This window comes from Heptranchias perlo, chromosome 11, assembly GCF_035084215.1.
Source record: "Heptranchias perlo isolate sHepPer1 chromosome 11, sHepPer1.hap1, whole genome shotgun sequence".
In the NCBI taxonomy this organism is placed as follows: Eukaryota; Metazoa; Chordata; class Chondrichthyes; order Hexanchiformes; family Hexanchidae; genus Heptranchias; species Heptranchias perlo.
The window spans coordinates 38,330,880-38,353,452 of NC_090335.1; the positions used below are offsets into that span (position 1 = coordinate 38,330,880).

At 40.6% G+C, this 22,573-nt stretch overlaps 1 protein-coding gene across 1 annotated transcript in view; it reads right to left on the bottom strand.

Moving 5' to 3' along the window:
* Nucleotides 1–645: 645 nt before the first annotated feature.
* The window catches only part of LOC137326832 (neuromodulin-like), a 169,276-nt gene continuing 147,348 nt past the window's right edge, over nucleotides 646–22,573 (bottom strand). The window contains exon 7 of the mRNA XM_067992212.1: nucleotides 646–928. Within this exon, the coding sequence (XP_067848313.1) occupies nucleotides 840–928 (89 nt within the window). The 3' untranslated portion in view covers nucleotides 646–839. The remainder of the gene's footprint in view (nucleotides 929–22,573) is intronic.

Genomic DNA, 22,573 nt, shown 5'->3' on the forward strand with positions numbered 1-22,573 from the left:
TCTCATAATACCTTCTACTTTTTGTGTAGGATTTTCTCTTATTAAATATAAATGGGGGAATAGCAGCCTTTGTTATTAAACATTCGGTGATATTGTTTTTCCAATTCACAGCTAAATAGTGAAGGCAAACCTTAAGAGATTTTCTGATGAACAGACAAAAGGATTACAGCTAAATGCAGGGCAGCGCAGAAAACACCACAGAAAGAGGAAAATATAAGTCAGTTGGTCACAAAATTTTATAGCTGCGGACTATTGTTGGTTAGCAATTAAATAATCAATACATTCCTCTCCCTAATGCATAATGTAATTCTGCCAAAGGTCATGCAACAAACATATGTCATCAGCACAATTGTGTATAAGGTTATGAGGCAGTGACATAATCATCAAATATTCATAAATCATTGGGTAAACTAAAATAAGGTTCAGTTAGTTAGATTGCAATTATATATTAGTTATTTTAATCAATTAAGTGGAGATCGTGTTTAAGATAAATAACAACCCCAAAGTTAGGGTCAAAATGAGGCCTTACCCACCAATAATTGGCACTTTGCTTTATTCTCAAAACAAATGTATATTCATTCCCATCACATTTAAAGGATACCATTTTCACTTACATTTTTACTTCTTAAAATAACATTGCATACAGTGAAACAGAGAGCCAGAGAAATTTTGTACAGTGCAAGAATTCCAAATGATGGTCATCAAACTGCCAGAACAACACCAAGAACATTTAAATTAAGCCACACTGTTTGACTGGAAAACTTTCCCGCCTTTAGCCATATGGGAATGGTCCACACATCAAAGGGGAGAGAGTAGCTGGGGTTGGGGACCTTGCATCTTCAGGCGTTTTCCTCGGGGGCCTTGTTTTCATCACCTTTAACTTCTTCATTTTGGGCACTTTCAGAGGATTTACTTTCGTCTGCAGAATCTGAAAAAGGACAAGTTTATTGTGACTGAAACATATCACTGATAACTGAATTTTTTAAGTACACAATTGTATTTTCATTATTCACAATGAGAAAACACTATATCGTTTATTTTCATGAATGTCAAAACCATTGATTGACTGTTGAATACTTGTTTCACATAAAAAATGAATATTAATAGACAGATGTTTAATGCATTTGTATGATATCTGTCTGCTATTTTAGTGGATGTGCAGACCTATTTAAAATAAACAGAACAACACCTGCAATAAACAATATTACAAAATATTGCAATAAACAGATCAACACCTGCAATAAAATAGTAGACAAAGGAATGTTCTGTACATGTTTTAGGACTTGTCCTGTAACATTGGCAACATTAATTTCTAGGCTATAGACTATTAGCCTTAACTTTCTACAGCTAAACATTAGGAAGACCAAAGCCATAATTTTCCACTCCCACCACAAACTCCTTGCAACCAGCTCCGTCCCTTCGCTGTCCACTGTCTCAGATGGAACCGGACTCTTCCCAATCTTGGACTCCTGTTCATCCCTGAGCTGAGTTTCCGACCTCCATGTCCTCTCCATTACAATGACCACATACTATGTAACATTCACCACCTCTACCCCTACCTCCACCGATCTGCCTCTGAAATCCTCATACATGCCTTTGTCACCTCCAAACTTGATTATTCCAATGTTCTCCTGGCTGGCCCCTCATCTTAACCCTCCATAAACTTCAGCTCATCCAAAACTCTGCTGCCTGTATTCTACACTGAATCAAGTCCTGATCAACAATCACCCCTACGCTCACTGACCAATATTGGCTCCCGACCCTCCAATGACTCGCATTTAAAATTCTATCCTTAAGTACCTCCATGGCCTCACCCTTCTCCATCACTGTAACCTCCATCAGTCATACACCCCACTCTAAAGACTCCATTCCACATATCACTCCCTCCATTTGTCCTACCAGTGCAGCCATGCTTTCAACTGTCCAGGTGCCAGTCTCTGGGATTATCCCCCTAAAACTATCTCCTGCAACACCTCCCTATCCTCCTTTAAGACCATCCTTAAAATCCACCTCTTTGACCAAGCCAATACCCCTCCTTTGGCTTATCGCCAATTTTCTTCATGCCTTTGTGAAGCGGGTTTAGGATGTTTATGTGTTAAAGCCGCCTTGTAAATAAATGCAAGTAATTTGTGTTGTTGAACAAGCAGCACTGAAACGGCCCTAATCAAAGTCACAAATGACGTCTTGTGTCATTGTGACCATGGTGTACTATCCCTTCTCATCCATCGTGACCTAACTGCAGCTTTTCACACAGTCTACCACACCATCCTCCTTCAGCGCCTCTCCTCCGTTGTCTAGCTGAGTGGGACTGTCCTCGCTTGGTTCCATTCTTATCTGTCCAGTCATAACCAGAGAATCTTCTGCAACGGGTTCTCTTCCTGCACCATTACCTCTGGAGTCCCCCAAGGATCTATCGTTGGCCCCCTCCTATTTCTCATCTACATGCTGCCATTTGGTGACATCATCCAAAAACACAATGTCAGGTTTTACGTATACACTAACGACACCCAACTCTACCTCACCACCACCTTGCTTGTCCACTCCACTACCTCTATGTTGTCACGTTGCTTGTCTGACATCTAGTACCCATCCTCATGTTCAAGTCCCTCCATGGCCTCGCACCCCCCCTCCCCCACACCTCTGTACTTCCTCCAGCCCTACAACTCTCCGAGAACTTTGGCTTCGTGTGCATCTCCCACATCTTTCACCCCACCTTTGGTGGCTGTGTCTTCAGTTATCTAAGCCCTAAGCTCAGGAATTCCCTCCTTAAACTTTTCCACCTTTTTTAAGATGCTCCTCAAAAGCCTACCTCTTTGACCAAGCTTCTAGTCGCCTGTCCTAATGTCTCCTTTGGCTCAGTGTCAATGTTTTAATCAGCAGGTGCTCACATGTTGTCTGAGTTCAGAGTATCTGTTGAAGCCTTGAACATACATAATTCAGTACACACCTAGGACAAAATCTCCACATGCCATCTCATTTATATATCAACCAACTACCCTGGTTTAGTAGACAACTCATTTCCTAACTATCATTTTGAAACTTGTAAGGAAAGAGAGCTCCGATTGTAACTTCAGCTATTTCAAAATTGTATGAAGTAAAGTATGGCAATCTCCCTATTTTGTCACAATAGTTTAAATCTTAAATTATGTACTATCAAAACACAATAAAGTGTTAAAAATTCATTTAACTGAGAAGTGGTGGGAAAAAAAGGAAATGAAACACCTTCCAGTCTGAAACTCCCTTGGAGTTTTGGTTTGGAATATGATTAATTGTTTTCACACTACAACATAACATTAATAAATTGCTACAGTCTACCCCTCTTAATTCAAAGTTGCTTAATTTTTGAATTATCTGTTATTTCAAATTGAAATTGTTCCTCTTTTCCCATATTAAATTACTTAATTTAAACTACAGGACAATGCAAAATTTATTGAACAAAGGATGACTTCAAATTAACAGGAGTAGATTGCAATTTCATCTCAAGGTTTATGTTTTCATTTGAAGCCCCTCAATCTGTGCTATCTTTTATGTAATACATATTGGGGTAGAATTTCCACTTCTTTCTGCTAGTTTTGTGCCCATATTCCAGCGCAATCGGCCGAACCAGCGCAAAAGTTCTTGGAATTTTAAATGTAAGTGAATTACGCCTAAAACCACTTGCGTTCGTGTTTCCGCTAGTTCAAGATTCAATTCGTCCAAATCAGGCCCTGCCCACAAAACTGGCCCCACGCCCCAAAGTCAAAATTGCGAGATTCCCCCAATTATGCTGGTTTGGGAAGGCTCTTCGAGTTGCACTCATTTTCTTAGGCGCACAGGCACTGGTAAGCACATTTTATAGGTTTTACCATATCAATGAGTATTTCATTTACTAAGAAACTGACTAGTGTACACCAATAAAACTATTAAATGGTTCAGTAGAGGCTTTTAAAGTCATTTTCAGTGATTTTTAAATCAGGTTACTCACAGGTGGAGGACTCAACACCCTTATTAAAAATGCTTATTTTTGTTGATAAGCCCATTTTCAGCTGTATTAATAAAACTACGCTGTTAAATACATCAAGTAATACTTTCTAATGGAAAGAAAGAAAAAGAAACAATTACACTCCATTACACTGTCCGATTGCACTGGTTCATGGAAGATTTTACGTTTGTTATAATGCAAATGAATTTTAGCGGAAACTTGAACTGTAACCTAACCAGCACAATTTCAATCGCATTTTGGGCGCAATTTCCCGATGGTGCCCAAAGCGGAAACTCTACCCCATTTTGTTCATTTCCCAATAATCAACTACTCACTAATTGGCTTTGATTTTGTCACAATTGACACTTTTAGTGTGGGCTGGGTCGGGGCATCTACACTATTTATCGCATAACTGGAACGCCCATCTCAGGTTTGGAAAGACATGGTGGCGCCTTGACGCAGCGTAAGTGCACCCATTGTGCTGATTAAAAAAAGAGTACTGGTTCTAAATAGGCAGGTTTCAGGACAGTAATTGATTGCTCTGTGATCCTCTGCAGTAGGGAAAGTAACCTTCTAAAGGTTCAATACGAAGTCCTTAGCAATGTTAGATGCCAGGAAAGCTTGGGGTCTCTTGTAGCCAGTGTTGCTTGGGTGCTAATGGCAGAAAGTATGTCGTCTGATGCAGTTCTTTCCATTGCAGGGCATTGTAATATGCTCGCCCATATGTGGGTAGATGTATTATGCACCCACCCCCAAATGATGTGGGAATTTTGATGAGTGGAAAAAGGGGGCAGGTGAGCCAGTGTTTCTGGATTCCACTCCAATTTCTGCCGCTCCACTCACCCAGATTTTTACACCTGTATGTAAATTTAGAAATTCAGCCCCATTGTCGCAAGGAGTGAATATTTTGTACGTGATAGTTTGTTTTAAATATATAATGTATACTATTATAAAGTCATGAGAGTTCTCAACACATATGCTATATTTTTTAAAGTGTGTTTCTGATTTACAGTACTTGCATCCTACTGTCAGCACTCACTTCTATAAAGTCAAAGCAGTGATCAGTACATGACCAAGCAGTCCAAGATTATCCCTGATAGCTCAGTGAGTTTATCCAGTCAACAGCAGAGCCATACAGACTAAGAAAGTTTCAGGTTCAATCCACAGTCTATGCTAAATTAATTGATCACAGCCAAGAGAGTCACAGAGATTCTACATTTGGCTTGTGGACCCTCTGGTTAAGGAGGGCAAAATCCGCCAGGAGTCCCACTCCCGGGGGTAAATTTTAGCCCCCAAGAAAGGGTGGGTTGAGGGCATGTGGGTGGTTAAAATAACAGCTTTTCATATCCAGGTTCAAACGCGCCCACTTCTGGGTTTAACTCAGGCAGGTTTGGAGGTGTGCAGACAGCAGAAACCACAAAGTCCCACCCCCACTTAAAGCCAGCGGGCCGATGCTTAAAGAGGCAACGTACCTCATTGAGATACTTGAGGCACTTAACGGGGTAGAAATCACTCAGAGCAGTGAACTGACACTGCTCGCCACCCCATCGATTTATACTAACCCACTAACTCACCGCAGTCTTTTCGTCACCCACTTCCTTGAATAGGAAGCGGAGAAGAGCCCAGCATCAGTTCAGGTGAAGCTAGGACCCTGGGAGAAGTGAGAGGATCGATCTCTCCCCTCGACCAATCAGATCGCAACATTTTTGACAAGCTACGTGAACTCTGCTGGTTTGAAACGTGAAAACCAGGAAGTGGAAGGCACAATGTTTTAAATCAATGTAAAAACAGTTATAGACAGCGAAAAAAAGAGGATAAGAAATAATTGAATTAAATGAAAGAGACAGAAAGGAAAAGTTTAAAAAAAAATTTAATTTAACTTTTAAATTTTTTTTAATGACTAAGAACTATTAAAATAAGGAGTAATAAGACTCCACATTTCTAAAAGTTAATTTTTTAGTTGTTTGGCAGTCATTCAGTCGAACCGTGCTGTTAAAACTTAGTTTAGGCCTGTATTTTTAAGCGTACCTGTTTGGTGGCATAATTAGTTACTTTCCAGCTGGGCATACAAGCAAGTTTGCACTTTTTCAATGATTTCTCTGATTACAACATAGAATCATAGATTACAACATGTAATTAATTTCCACATTTCACTGTGCATGTGCGAGCGCCGGAATTTGCTCCTCAGGCTGGCTGCCGGATGCGAAACCTGGAAGTAAAATTTATTGGCCTCATGCGATCGCGACCTGCCAACTTACCTTCCAGGTTTCGCACCCGAAAATCCTCCCCCTCCCCCACCCCGCTCCCTTCCTGGCACAAAGTGAAAATTCTGCCCCTGATCACTACACAATGGACCCCAGGTAATTGGTTGTGAGGCCTTCCCACTCCCCCTTGTTGAACAGCCTGCCCACTTTCCCTGGCAATGCTCACACGTGAATATTAGCCACTTGAGTGAGGTATGTGTTTGTTGCTTCTGTATCCATATGCGAGCAAGGAGTCAACAGCTGAGGATAGAAAGGGAAGTGGAGAATATTGGTATTTTTTTTTAAAAAGAGCTGTGTCCTCAAACACCGCAAATAGTCTCATGGAACATCCCATCACACCAGTGATAATTTACTGTTCACATGGTTACTTTTACACTATTAATGAGAATAGCTGATGCAGTGAGTGGTATTCTTGTGTGGTTGAAATTCTTTCATTGTCAGAGATGCAGTTTTGTGGCAGTATGCTCAATATGGCAAAAAAAGCGCACATTTTTCCTCTTGACATCAAGTGATAGAATCAAGCGCTCCTTGGTCAGGTACAGCTTTTCAATAGTCCTTAGAGGCTTAAATGACTCTAACTAAAAAGGTGTACAGCTATGTATTTGCTACTTAGTCCCTGTTTGCCAATGTATCAAGAACTAGATCACTGAAATTAGGCTGCTTATATATTTTGTGCAGAATCTAATCTGAGGGGAATTTGTTCAGTAGCAAAGACACGTGGGGATTAATTATTTTTCAGCAAACCTCAGCACAAGAGGTGGCGCAGAGATGGATTACATAAATGGTATTTCACAGGAACTGCAACACTGGGCAACCAATCACAGCTGAAATGTGAGAAAGAAGTATTTAAGACTTAAGAGGCAATCTGATGACCTGCAACAGCAAATAAAACCTGGTGGGAAAAAATGACAGCCAATAAATTTATCAGATCCTCTACTCTGGCAATGTAAAAGTTAATTATACTTCATATATCTGTACTTCAATTAGTTTGGCAGTTTAATTTGATCAATATTAGTAGAATTAGTCTAGTAAGCAGCTACCCAATGCAATATTATACAGCATAGATTATGCAGGAACCTGGGTAATGAAAACTATATAAAATTTATCAAAGCTACAGCAGCCTCCTTGTTAAAATGCTATCTTCAGAAGCCATATAAAAAGGATGCTATAGCAAGGCATTTGGTATAAAAAAGGTGGTTAATATGATTTCTTATATAGGAGCCACATGCAGTGTGACTAATTTTCATGGTGTGTGGTTAGGGTTCCTGAACGTCTGCTTATCTAAAAGTTTTGAATCTGGTACGTGTCTGATGTGTCTGTAGAGTATTTATGCTTATCAGATCAAATTTCACATTCACTTAAAAACCAACCGATCAATTAAAAAAAAAACTCATAATACTCACACATGCACAAAGTCCTCTGTTCACTTTCAAAAAAATCTTAATCACAAATAATGGAAACAATCACATCCCTCAAAATAAAAAAGGTTCTAAAGTCCTTGGAGTGGTCACTTTAGATCTTCACCCATCCCTAAAAACAAACACTTGCAACATAGGTTCTCATCTTCCTTCATTCATGAACAAATAATTCTTTGTTCCAAACAAATAATTTTAATACTGCTTCCTTAAGGGTTTCATTAATATTAGTTAAATCTTCCAGAGAATTATTTTGTACACTTTTTCTCAATGCAACAGTGCGAGCTTTTGCAGTCACACAATGAGGAACTGGGAGACTTATCGTGTCTTCTGGGGTTGACCCTCATTTAATATTCAAGGTGAGCTCCTGGATTGGGCCTCATGCTGGCAGTTAACCGAATTTGGAGTACCTGAATGTTTGGCATGTTAGCAGCCCTTAGAGGGCTGAAGCTAGAATTTAAAGGGATGCAGCCACTTAACCGGGTGAGGTTACGGGGGATAGAAATTGTTGGGAGCCTTTCCAACATTGAAATGAGGCTGAAAATTGTAGGCAGGCTTTCGCAAGACTGTACAAGGCAAAGGAAACAGTTGGCAAAAGCCAGTGGATGGCACAACAAATGTGAAGGTAGGAAACAAGGTTAGAGGGAAAATGATGGAATGAATTATCCAAAACTACTTGTCTGTTGGATGGTGAAGTGGGGGTGCTGCTGCATGAGGTGGGTGTAAAGGGGTTAGCTCTAATTTGCACTCTACAGCCTCCCTCCCCCGAGAGAAACAGTACAGAATGCCTAGAGAGGAATGGCAGGCAGGAGTGAAAGCTATAAAAGGTGCCTGCAAGATTTGGAAACAACTGTGGAAAAAGATAGCAACGCTGCCAATGTCCGGTGGGGTGGGGTGGCGTAAAGTTAAGCAGAAGCGGTAGTATCTCTGAGTAGGGGCATGCTGCATCCCTTGATGGTCCGCTCTGCTTACACAACTTTCACCTACAGCTAACAGCAGCACCATATGTCATGTAGATGGCCCAAGAACATAAGCTGCAAAGTGTTCCCTGTCAACCACTAAAGCAGTTGATTTCCTGTTTCATCCTGCAGCCTACTCTTTGGGTTCCTTCAACACGATGCTTCGTCAACTCTGAACACAATCACTCCAGAAGAGTGAACGAAGAACTAGAGACAGTATAATGGGAGAACAAAGGGTAATAATCAAAGGGAGAAACTAGGAGTTTAAAAGTAAGTCCTGATATCCCATATTACAGTTTTTCATTAAGAATCAATGACCAATTTAACACCAGCTTCGATAGATCTCATTCTTTGATCATTGGAATGAATGCTGTTTTGATCAAATGGGACCACTACATTTTATTCATCCGAAGTCTTTTATTTTTCACCTAAAGGTTCTAAAGGTGGAACATGTTTGACAAAATGCTGATGCACAACATCTATATTATTATTATTATGACTCTAGCACTACTGCATCAGAAGAACTCACATCAATAAAACACTGACACGGATAGAATTGAAAAGCAGAGAAGTTATGTTAAACTTGTATAGAACCTTGGTTAGACCACACGTGGAGCATTGTGCACAGTTCTGGTCTCCATATTATAGAAAGGGTATAAAGATTCACAGGGATGATACCAGAACTGAGAGGATACCCTTATCAGGAAAAGCTGAACAGGCTGGGGCTCTTTTCTCCAGAAAAGAGAAGGCTGAGGCATGACCTGATAGAGATCGTTAAGATAATGATAGGGTTTGATTGGGTAGACATAGAGAGAATGTTTCCATTTGTGGGGGAGTCCAAAACTAGAGGTCATAAATATAAGATAGTCACTAATAAATCCAATAGGGAATTCAGAAGAAACTTCTTTACCCAGAGAGTGGTTAGAATGTGGAAAGTGCTACAAGGAGTAGTTGAGGTAAATAGCATGGATGCATTTAACAGGAAGCTAGATAAGCATATGAGGGAGAAAGGAATAGAAGGGTATGCTGATAGGGTTAGATGAAGTAGGGAGGGCGAAGGCTCTTGTGGAGCATAAACGTTGGCAGTAGGATTGAGTGGCCTGTTTCTGTGCTGCAGTTTCGATGTAACACTAGATGGGGGAGGAGAATAGAACAAATCTCTTGGGACCTCTGGAACGCAGCAAACTCAGCAATAGTCAAGCTTGAAGAGATGACAGAACTCCAGGGTCGGGGCACAGAGTTTAATTTCTTTATCCTATGCTCTGATGTGCCTTAAATTAGAACTGTTTATCAATCATTTGTGGGTATTTTGGGCTGTCCGAGGTATGGAGGACATTTGTAACACTCATGTTGAACAAACTGCCTCAGCCTGCACTGATAAAGCCACAGCTCCTAAATATGCAAAACCTTAAGCCTCTGGTGTTAACTCCCCAGCATTAATTAGCCAGGGGCGGGGATGGACATAAAACCGTCTCATCCACCGCAGCATGCAGCTCAGGAGGTTTTAACTGCTGGGCCTCATCTGCACCGCCCTCACCAGTCTCCCTATCCGATAGTAAGCGGCAGCTGGCTGGCAGGTGGGAGAGGGATTTTCAACGGCAGGTAACCTTGACCGGGGAGCTGAAGGAATGATCCCCAACATTCCGGTAAGTAATTGGTATGGGGTCGGGAGGGCATCGCAGTCATGGGAAGGAGAGGGAAGCCGGGGGCAGGGGAGGCCCAAGGTTTCCTTATGGGGCCTGGAGGAGCACTCCTGCAGGAGGACCCCACAAGGAAACAAAAAAATAAATAAAATTAACTCATCTTTCTGGGCCTCTTCTGGCCCCAGCTTCTCTTGCCACCAGGTTTGTCTAGTTGGGAAGCCATAAGGGCTTCCCAGCGCAGGCATTGGGTTAAAATTGCCGTTGGGCACTAAATGACGTAATTGGAGTGCAATCTGCACATTTAAGGAAAGCCCCGCTACCTTCTGGCCGGTGGCTCTCTCAAAGGAGCAGGTTAAAATTGCAACCTGCAGTAAGGCAGCGGGATCGGTGTGGGTAAGATACTGCGGTCATATTATCTGCCTGCCCACCCAGTTTCTGCACTGTAAGCTCTTAAGAAAAAATGAATTTGAATTGTCAGCTTTGGCTTTGCCTCTGAGTTAGAAATTATGGGATTAAGCCCTACCTGAGAGACTTGAGCACAGTATCTAGGCTGCCACTTGCAGTACTGAGGGAGTGCTGCACTGTTGGAGGTGCCATGTTCAGGATATGTTGTTAAACCAAATCTGTCGTCTCAGATGGATGTAAAAAATCTCAATATTCGAAGAAGAACAGGGGAATTCTCCTACTGTCCTGGCCAACATTTACTTCTCAACCAACACCACTAAAATAAATTATCTGGTCATTTATCTCATTGCTGTTTGTGGGACCTTGCTGTGCACAAATTGACTGCCACATTTCCCTACATGAAGCCCATGGGATTAAAGAGGCAATAGCTGCGTGGATACAAAATTGGCTAAGGGACAGAAAGTAGTGATGAATGCTTGTTTTTCAGACTGGAGGGAAGTATACAGTAATGTTCCCCAGGAAATAATGGGGAACCAAGGATCTAATGAGAGTGAAGAACTTAAAGCAATTAAGATTAGTAAAGAAAAAGTACTGGAGAAATTAATGGGTCTAAAAGCTGACAAATCCTGTGGACCTGATGGCCTCCATCCTAGTGTTTTAAAAGAGGTGGCTGCAGAGACAGTCGATGCATTGGTTTTAATCTTCCAGATTCCCTAGATTCTAGAATGGTCCCCATGGATTTGAAGGTATCAAATGTAACCCTGCTATTCAAGAAAGCAGGGAGAGGGAAAACAGGGAACCATAGGCCAGTTAGCTTGACATCAGTGGTAGGGAAAATGCTAGAATCTATTATTAAGGACTTAGTAACAGGGCACTTAGAAAATCATAATATGATTAGGCAGAGTCAACACGGTTTTATGAGAGGAAAATTATGTTTGACAAAGCTGTTAGAATTTTTAGAGGGTGTAACTGGCAGGGGAGTTAAGGGGGAACCAGTGGATGTAGTATATTTGGATTTTCAAAAGGTATTCAATAAGGTGTTACACAAGATTAGGGCTCATGGGATTGGGGTAATATATTAACATAGATTGAGGATTGTTTTCTGTCCATTAACCAGAGAGTAGGAATAAATGAGTCATTTTCTGGTTGGCAGGATGTAACTAGTGGGGAGCCGCAAGGATCAGTGCTTGGGCCTCAGCTGTTTACAATATATATCAATGATTTAGATGAGGGGGCCGAGTGTAATGTATCCAAGTTTGCTAACGATACAATGCTAAGTATCTGTGAGGAGGGCGCAAAGAGGCTGCAAAGGGACATAGATGGGTTAAGTGGGCGAGAAGGTGGCAGATGGAGTATAATGTGGGGAAATGTGAAATTATCCATTTTGGTCGGAAGAGTAGAAAAACAGAATATTTTTTAAAAGGTGAGAGACTAAGAAATGTTGGTAGTCAGAGGGATTTGGGTGTCCTTGTACACGAATCACAAAAAGTCAACATGCAGGTACTAGTTGAAAAAGCTGTTAAAAAGGCATACGGGATTCATGGCGTTATAAATAGAAGCATAGAGTACAAAAGCAAGGAAGTTATGCAAAATCTTTTTAAAACATTGGTTAGGCCCCAGCTGGAGTATTGTGGCCAATTCTGGGCACCACACTTTAGGAAGGATGTCAAGGTCTTAGAGAGGGTGCAGAGGAGATTTACTGGAATGGTGGCAGGGATGTGAGACTTCAGTTACATGGAGAGACTAAAGAAACTGGGGTTGATTTCCTTAGAGCAGAGAAGGATAAGGGGAGATTTGACAGAGGTGTTCAAAATCATGAAGGGTTTTGAAAGAGTAAATAAGAACATAAGAACATAAGAAATAGGAGCAGGAGTAGGCCAATCGGCCCCTCGAGCCTGCTCCGCCATTCAATAAGATCGTGGCTGATCTGATCCCAACCACAAATAAGGAAAAACTGTTTCCAGTGGCAGAAGGGTCGCTTACCAGAGGACACAGATTTAAGGTAATTGGCATAAGAACCATAGGCAACATAAGGAAACATTTTTTTTTACCCAGTGTGTTGTTATGATCTGGAATGCACTGCCTGAAAGGATGGTGGAAGCAGATTCAATAATAACTTTAACTTTACAAAGTGGCTGCACTTCAAAAGTATTTCACTGGCTGTGAAGCGCTTTGAGATATCCTGTGGATGTGAAAGGCACTATACAAATGTAACTTCTTTTTCATATAGCACCTTATCATGTTCTTGGAACATTCCAAAGCGTTTCACAACCAGTGAATTACTTTTGATGTACAGTCGCTATTCTTATTTAAATACTTCTCCACCTTTAAGACCCTCCTTTAAAATGCATCTCTTTGATGAAGCGATTAGTCTTCCCTCCTAATATCTTCATCTTTGGCTCAGTGTTGATCTACATCTGATTACACTTCTGTGAAACATCTTGGGAGGTTTACCTACTTTAAAAGGCACTGGATAAATTCAAGTTGTTGTTTTTGTTAATCAACTTTTTGGCGATGTCATTTGAGGGATGAATGCTGTCCAGGATACTGGGAAAACTCTTTTGTCTTGTTCAAATGGGATCTTTTATGACCACCTGAATAGGCAGATGGAGCCTTGGTTTATGATCTTGTTTGAAAGACAGTACTTCTGACAGCACCCCCTTGGTACTACATTTGAGATGTCAGTCTAGAATACATGCTAGAATCCTGGAGTGCTGGTTGAACTCACCATTTTCTGATTTAAAGGTGAGAGATATTGCTAGGGTCAATTACATGTATGGCCTCTCTGACTGTATCATCAGATGTAAACAATTTTACAACACCAAGTTATAGTCCAACAATTTTTATTTGAAATCTACAAGCTTTCGGAGGCTTCCTCCTTCGTCAGGAACATTTACCTGACGAAGGAGGAAGCCTCCGAAAGCTTGTAGATTTCAAATAAAAATTGTTGGACTATAACTTGGTGTTGTAAAATTGTTTACAATTGTCAACCCCAGTCCATCACCGGCATCTCCACATCATGTATCATCAGAGATTAACAGTTTTTTGGCCTGTTGCCTGTCTGGCAGCTGGAATACTTGGAGAATGCAGAAAAGAAAAGGATGTTGTGTATTTGTGCTGTTTTTTTACTTACCTTAAAAGGACAGGCATTAACAAACCCGAATTGTTTTAAGTGTTGATTTTTTTTTTCAGATGTTAGTGGAACACGAAATGTTTCAACCCATTCAATTTATGACAGCTTTATAGGCAAGGGTATGTGCGGGATCAATATGTGTCCAATCCCTGGTGATGTACTGGAGAGGAAGGCCCTGATGTTTACAGGGAGGGCAAGGCCAGGGGAACAGAGGTCCTGCCGAATTTAATGGCAGGACCATGTTATCATTATTTTCTTCCATTTCCCACCCAGTAGCTAGCCAAATTGACAACCTGGCCAGCTGCCGAGCAGGAAAATCAGTGGCAGGAGGCCACAGCCGGAGTCCCTTGGGGACGGTCCCTGGCAATCGGGAGGGAGGAAGGTCGGCGTTTGGGGCTGAGGGGCAGGGGGCAATTGCACTGTGGGAGCCCGATTTTAAATATGTTAATTAAGTGTCCCGCCTCTCTCTGGATGGACCCTCAGATGCCATAAAATTGGCAACGGGGGCGTACACGATAGGTTGGAGACGTGTTCCACGTTTTCTCATTATTAACGCCCCCCCCCCCCACCCCCCACGCTCTCCCGTCCATCATAGGGGATTAATATCGAGCCCGATGTGTCTGATCCTCAGTAGTATTTTTTGTGTGCGATGGCCAGGGTTGTGGCTCTGTTCCCTGGCACACAGCGACTTATAAATGTCCAATTCCTGGTAGTTTAGAGATGAGTATGTATCTAATACTTAGTTGTCTAGTTAAGAGGAGGGGGTTGTGCTTTGTGGCAGCATAATGATGAGTATATGTACCAAGTGGTTTACAAGTGAGTCTGAATCTAATCCCTTGATAGTGTAGTGATGAATATGTGTGGTCGCGGGGGAGGGATTGTATCCATATTTCGTAGAAGTACAGTGATGAATATGTATTGAATCCTGGTGATTTACAAATCAATCTAATCCCCGGTGTGTGAGAGGTAAATATGTATCTGAATTTCAGTAGTCTAGTGGAGAGACGGAAAGGTGTATCTGTCTTCCCTAGCAGGGTAATAATTGGTATATGTACCTTTTCCTCAAAGACAGATGTTTCCAAGCAACACATGTCATCCAAAAAATAATGATCAAAATAGTAATCTGGTAGTTCTCATTGATTTTCATAGTACTGCCTGTGGTAGGGTAGAAAACCTGAAGTCACTCTATTCCCATGAGCAATGAAGGGTGAGGCCATGAACATTTCACAGGTTAGGTAGCTCAGGCATTTGTGAATTAGGATTGGGACTAGAAGGCTTTGGGTCTGAATCCCAGGAGAGTTCATTCAACTTTTCATTCTTCTGCGGTAGATAAAATGAGCACCATGTCCTGGGATGTGGCGAGAATATAGAACGCTGTAGGGACTGGGCAATGCTTATCACACTGTTGCAGTATTTTATGTCTGTACAACAGTGGAAACAGAGATGACCGTTGTACTAAATGAGCATTTATTACGTGCTTAATGGAGACCAATCCCCTCTTTCTCTTGCACACATGTTGGCACAGCTGTTCTACAATGGAATGAGACCAAGGCTTTGAGATTATTTTTGTATTGTTTTATCAACGATCTGAAAGAGAGTTTGTTACACATCATTCCACTCAGCAACTAAATTATGTTTCTTCAATTGCTTTGGATTCTTTTTAGTTGAGGTATATTGATACAGCACTTTGGGAACCAACAGACTGATGCCTTGGAATGGAAATCTAGGATTTGACACAGCAATTATTGATATTTGCCACCAATTGAACAGGATTAGGGCATGTTTTATTCTACTAAAATCCCGTAAGGTTTGTGGTAAATCCCTTACAGGGCAGGACAAAACACAAATTAGGATAGAAACCGTAAAATGGGAATATGTAAAAACTAAACGAGTGCTCTAACTTTGACAATTGAGCTCCGGGTTTGAGTTTCACTTTCAGAGTTTCGTTGACTCAGACTTTTCTCATTCTCTGTATGACTGTTGTATAAAAAGCAGTTAAGTCACTTTTGAATAATCTGCAGTAAACATGCCACCAGCCAGATAGAACTTTTTGACTCCGATTATAGCCAGCCCGGATCTGAAATTTGTGTCATTAATCTAAGAAGGAACTGAAACAAAATTATGGAGGAAATTTGCAAACTCGTGTTTCAGTCTTATAATGAGATTGAGACAAAAAGTAACAAAATGAAGAGAGAAATAAAACTAATGATATTATCATCCCTTTACGTTCTGTAGGAAACTGGAGCTAAATTTAAAAAGCTGGATTTTTTGCATTCTTCAGAATATAATACCACACTTCTACTAGGAGAATGTCATCGGTGGCATTACTGCTAATTTAAATGCAGCAGTGCTACTGCCAACTTTGCTTCCAATATATGCACAAAGTCCTCCAGAAATGAGAGACTAAAGTGCTCATTCCCTTCAAAACAGGTTCACCAACGCTCACTATGGGCCATTCTCAACCACTGGAAAAGGCACTAAAGAAACAAGCAACAAACATCAATTTCAGAACAATTGGGCTTATTTGGTTGTGCCCATATTTTTCAGCCACCTCTTCCACCCCGAGTGCTGTAAAATCTCCATGAAATATAAATAAATGGTTTCTACAGTAGCAGGGCTGGGAGCCAGCACAAGAGAATGGTTTCAGAAAGCAGTTCTCCATTATACAATGGCCAAATGAAATACAACACAAAGAGAAACTAGGCCAGTATGACACTCTGTGAAATGTGATTCTTGAGAGCCAAGTAGTTTTACACAATGAAGTGCAAACTTTTTGGAATACCCATGCAATTGGATTAAATGAAATATAAAACAATGCTGCATTATCATATAGATGGCACAATAATTGAGAGTTAGCTGTTCTGTGAAAATATTTTTCTTAAATGTATGCTCTTAGGCCCCTGCCAATATTGCAACTAGTGAGGAGCTGAATTTTGAATTTTTTTAGGCAGTTCACTAACGTTGAACTCCAATGCCTTGAAATCCCAGCATGGAATATTATTGTATAAATGCTTAATATATTCCAGTTAAATTTTTCTCTGCTATTTTAGCAGAGATATTAACCCATTTCAAATAGATGGGTTTGCACCTCTGCTGAAGCATTGGAGAGAGGAATTTCAGATAAACACTTTGTACGTTAATATCACATGGCATAATTTCAGGTCCCATGTACATGATTCTATAAAACATTTGATAAGTTAAATAGGAATGTTTTGTTTGATACTACAGCAGTGCAAACAAGATACAATAAGATAAATTTTAGAGGCTCTGCTCCTAGTGTGCAGCTTTGCTTGATGGGAGCGTGGACTAGAGAATTGGACACAAAGGTCAGCACACCCACTGTTCACCGCTCCTGAATTCTCCAATGATTAATTTTAATGACTGGAAAAACTAGAGCAATTCCAGCACACTGGTCTCCATACTTGACTCTCTGCACTATTGTCGAATGAGGCTCTGTGCCTGGAACCTTAAAATTGAGCCTCATGGCTTTACTCCAGCCACTCACAATGATTCAAAATTTTACTGGTATCCTACACTAACAATATAATTCCACTAAAAGACACTATACTAATCAGAATACAGCCTTTTATCAACAAAAATACTTTTTTCTTTGATTGCTGTTCCAAAAACTGTCCTAGTGAAAAATATTATAACCTAGTTTTCTGCCCTATTTTTCCTGTGGTACTGAATTGCAGTACGTTCATGCTTATTTTTAGATCTTCATTTTCAGTTAGTGTTCGGCCCGGATAATACTGATAGGATCTCATCTCTGTGAATACAACAATCTATTTAGGGTAGTAGCAGAATATATAGTTTGCATAAAATAGCTAATCCTAACTGCATTTGACCTATTTAGTGCCAATAGGACTGCATTCCTAACATTACATTGTGGGGGTTCTATTATTCTGTCCAAAAAGATTCAAGATAGTTTCTAAACTGAAAATCCAAAATGTTTTAATGCTTATTTTTATACTAAAACATCGGAATATGTAAGCATTGTCAAAATTTAAGTGACAGTGTAGAGCCTTCCTCAGAGATGTCTTGTGTGATGTCTGTTTACCTATGTGAATTTTGTGGCATATGGGTTAGCAATAGACAATCTGAATGGACCACACCTAGTTCTGGGGAATCTCCCACACTCCAAAGAAAAGCAAAAAACAAAGTAAAGCTGTCCATACAGCAACATCTTCCTACATCAGGTGAGATCTAAATCAATCCTAGTTACATAATGGTAGAAGTTCATGGCAAAAGAGCACCCTTTTATAAAACATTAAAAAAAAAGAAAAATTGAAAAGTTTGGATTATTCAGTCAACCGTATAAAATAGTCTCGATCAGAGGTTCCCAACTATTTTTGTTGAGCTCTCCCCCGCCTCTCGTAGATTCATAGCCCATGTACGCCAATACTCTTTCTAAGAAACAGTATTTTTGCATAATAAATGTTAGTGTAGATATAGCTGGTAACCTAGAATGCTTCAGCAGTTTTGTCACTTTGGCTGTTTTAATTCTGCTCCCTTACACTTTGGACTTCATATTAAAACCCAAATCATATCATTAAAACTCACTGATCGAGAAATTCCTGAGCATACCTCTCATGATGTACTAGGACATCATGTTGGGTACTAGCAGCCAGTGAAGGATCACTGACTACCTAATGAGCCTCATGTACAACTTGTGTGCAGACTCACAGCCCTGTTTGAGCTTACTACCTGCACTGGTGCATGATGAATGCTTCGGGCATGCTGAAGACCTCAGGCCTCCATGCCCGATTTTCCATAGAGTGGGTATCTAATGTGCTTCAGACGCCTGCCGTCCTATTATCAGCCTCCTGGAGCCACATCCCTACATGTTGAAGCGGAACAACAGATCCTGTATTTATAATAAAAGCATCCTACTTCCATCTTGGTGATTACCGGGAGTTTTACATTTGGTTTGCAGCTAACTGCCTGGGACTCATGCTTCAGGCACCAGACAATATTAGCCAGGTTTCATGCAATAGAAAGGCGCCTTGTGCAAATAGTTTAATCTAAAAATAATGGATTAAAACATTTGCGATGCTAATGAGATTGAGTGGTACAGTTGGTCACAGTATCTTTCTATCAATTTTGAGACCAGAATTTGAATCTAGCCCAGTCTGATAGAATAAAATTCTCTTCTCTAGACAGCAATAATAGATAAGTGAAATGAGTTTGGGTAGTCTTAATCCATCTCCTCATGGGCATACATCTGCAATACAAAAGTGTCAATAATTTAGCACTAATTGGTAATTTTACTCAGAGAGACAATTGGGTTAGATGGTGTTGGGAATGTAAGTGTCTTACTAGTGGTGTAGGAGTGCTGCTCTGAGATTGACTGGCAGTACAGAGAGCTTCATCCTGCTTTTAACTCATATTACACTGCTTCTGAAAGTGCTTGACGACAACATAGAGCTTAAAAGAAAAGCTTGATTCCACAGCATTCTTCATTTCAATAAGTGCAAGCTTTGTAAAAACAAAAATTAAAAACAGAATGGCCTTTATGTGTTAATGAAACATTCCTTACTTTTTGCTAATTATAATTCAACATTAAAATTAGATTCAATATTCTTTTAACATTTTACATGTAATAAAAGTGTGTGCATTTTGCAGCCTCTTAAAAACCATGCCAGTTGTCACGTCAGATGGGAAGGAAGCAGTACCTTGGATCAGCGCCAAATCATTCATATTCTGCACGTGGATCAGTTAGCAGGAGGGTAAAAATGACTCAGTTACCAGAGGATAAGATCCTGATTTAATTGCTTCAGCTCACAAGTCCAAAACAGTGCCCATTCACATCAATTATCATCAAAGTGGATGCTTCACATGAGGACTGTCAATCACTGGATAGTCCTCCTGGGAAATATATTTCCCCATGAGAAAGAAACTCTCTTACTTAAAGCAATGGTCACACTTTTTTTTGACATGTAAATACAATCCCAAGAAGCAATTAATGGATTGCTCAGCTATTCCTACATTTATATAGCACCTATAACAAGGGAAAAATGTCCCAAGGCACTGCAAAGATGAGTAAAGGAATAGGCGCTAAACATGTGGGAGGTTTAGGAGAGGTGACCAAAAACTTAGTTGAAGACCTGTGTTTTGAAAAGGCTATCAAAGGTAGGGAGGCAGGTAGAGAGGTTTGGGGACGGAGTTCAAATGGGATTGCCAAAGCAACTGAAAACTTTGCCACCAAGGCAGAGGATGAGGATTGTACAAGAAGCCAGAGCCAGAGAACTGGAGGATGGAGAAGGGTTGGATAAGGTTGCAAATCTAGGTGGGGTGATGCCATGGAGGAATTTGTAGATGAATTTAAAATTCTGATTCTAAATCAACTGAGGGACGAGAAGCTAATGTAGGTCAGCAAGGAATGGGGATAATGGGCGAGTGAGACTTACAGTGGGATAGGATGCAGGTGGTTATGTCTTGAGAGATTTGGAGTGTGTGGAGGTTGGGTGCCCAGCAAGGAGGTCAGTGGGAGTAAGGTAGGGGTGGAGGCAAGCAATGTTACAGAAATGGAAATAACTGGTCTTGGTAGTGGATAGGATATGGGTTTTGAAGCTTAGTTCCAAGTTGAACAGTAGACCAAGATTGTATACAGTCTGGTTCATTTCAGTTACCTTGGAGGGAGTGGAATCGACGGTAAGAGGTTTTTGGCAGGGGCCAAAAATGATGGCTTACATGTTCCATATGTTCAATTGTAGGAAATTCTAGATCACTCACAACTTAATTTCAGACAGGCAGTCATGGAGGTAGGTGGTTGTGGGATGTGGCGGAGAGGTAGAGCTGGAAGTTTTCAACATATAGGTAGAAACTAGCCCTGTGTCTAAGGGTAATGCCACCAAGGGGCAAAATCTAAATGAGGAAGATGAGGGGGCCAAGAATGGATCCTTGGGGGATTCCAGAAGTTACCCTGCAGGAGTTGTAAGAGAAGCCATTGCTGGAAATGCACTGGCTATGTTGGGACAGGTAGGAGTGGAATCATACAAGGACAATCCCACTAAGGTTGACCACAGAAACTAAGAGGTGGAGGAAGATCGCATGATCAACCGTGTTGAACACTGCAGACAGGTTAAGGAGGAACAAAGTGCCTTGGCCATAGTTACATAGGATATCATAGTTGACTTTGATCAAGGTGGTCTTGGTGCTGTGGGCAAAGCAGAAACCGGACAGCAAGTTGTGGGAGAGGTGAGCATGCAGCTGTGAGACTGACACGTTTGAGGATTTAAACAAGAAGGGGAGGTTTGAGATTAGGTAGTAGTTAGAGTTTATGGGTGGGTCAAGGTGGGCTTTTTGGGGAGGGAGAGTATTCCACCAGATAAGTGTTATTATGAAATCCATCTTTTTTGATCTTTAATAATTATTATTGATATAAATGGGTCAATTTTATTGGGTTTTCTTATTAATAATTATCATGTTGACTGTATTTGTGTGGGATTAAGTTTGCTTTCATCATTTGCTGATGTGCTGTAGTTAGATACCATTTATTCTTGTTGGACCTTTGTAATTCTAACTCTTTAAAGACCAAACATTCCTTCATGATCACATTGAAAATGACAGTCTGTTAAAATACGAAGGTGAAGTTGATGATTTAGAGTTAGTATGAAATTCAAATCTCAAAGATCATGCCATTAATCAGACTGCAGGCTAATTACATCAGGAAATTGAAGTTTGTCATGTCTCTTGATAAATGCTGCTATCATCCTACCATGCCCATTAAGAACTGTATGTCCTATTGCAAAACATTATTTTAAATCATCAACGTTTAAACTTGTATTTGGGGTGTATGTCCAAATAACATGAAAGAATTCCTGATTTTATTTCCAGAGGCCAGTTTGATTTTGGGGAAATTCTGAGGTGTAATTTGTGAACTGAAATGTAGCACTTTATATCCTTGTCTGCAAACAACATTATACTGCACATCTTAGCAATAAATCAGAGAGCAGGGCAGCAAGGGAATGAAACTGTAGTTTAATTGCAGAGCATGTCTCAGACTGGCTAGACAGTGCAGTTGCCATAGTGACATAACACCATTGGTTGGTAGCTGAGGAGTCTCCAGAGACTGGGTGCTTCATTTAGTTTTCAAATTTAATCTTAAAGATACAGTAGAAGCATCTGCTGTGAGGTGCCGGTGACATATTCATTGACTCTGTTACCAAGGTAACACTAAATACCAGCCATTTTGCTGTCAAGTCATTTATATTGATGTTATCTCTCTACATCTTACAGCCCAGCTCTGTATTTTAATACATATACCCTTTAAATTTGCTTTAATCTATGGTTAGTAACAGCTGAAATTTATTGTTGGTAATGATTGTTTCCTGAAAGAGAATGTTTTCCCAATGCTTTCACAATTTCCCATTGTGTCTAATGGTCCAATTAGCAGGTGGTGTGGAAACAAAGGAAAGAGGATTTGCCGTTAACAATAGGAGATAAGAAGGTCACGGAACTCTGAGCTTCAAGTTATCTCAGGCCAAGATGCTTTGCTGATTTTGGAAATAAACACCCTTCCCACTGTTGCCACGGTAATTTGAAAAAAGGATGCATCTCTGGGCAATGTCGTCCCTCTAGTGCACAGGTACACTGACAACTCAAGGAAGCGGAAGGTGTAATTGGACATCAATCACCCAGCATTCTGCCAGGAATGTATAATTTCATCTAGTCAGTGGCAGTCAGGCTGGGGGCAGGCAGTGCAGCCTTCACACAGAGATAGTTATTAATGTATAGTGGCATTGCAGGCATAATCCCTGACTTCAGACAATGCACAGCACTAACACACCC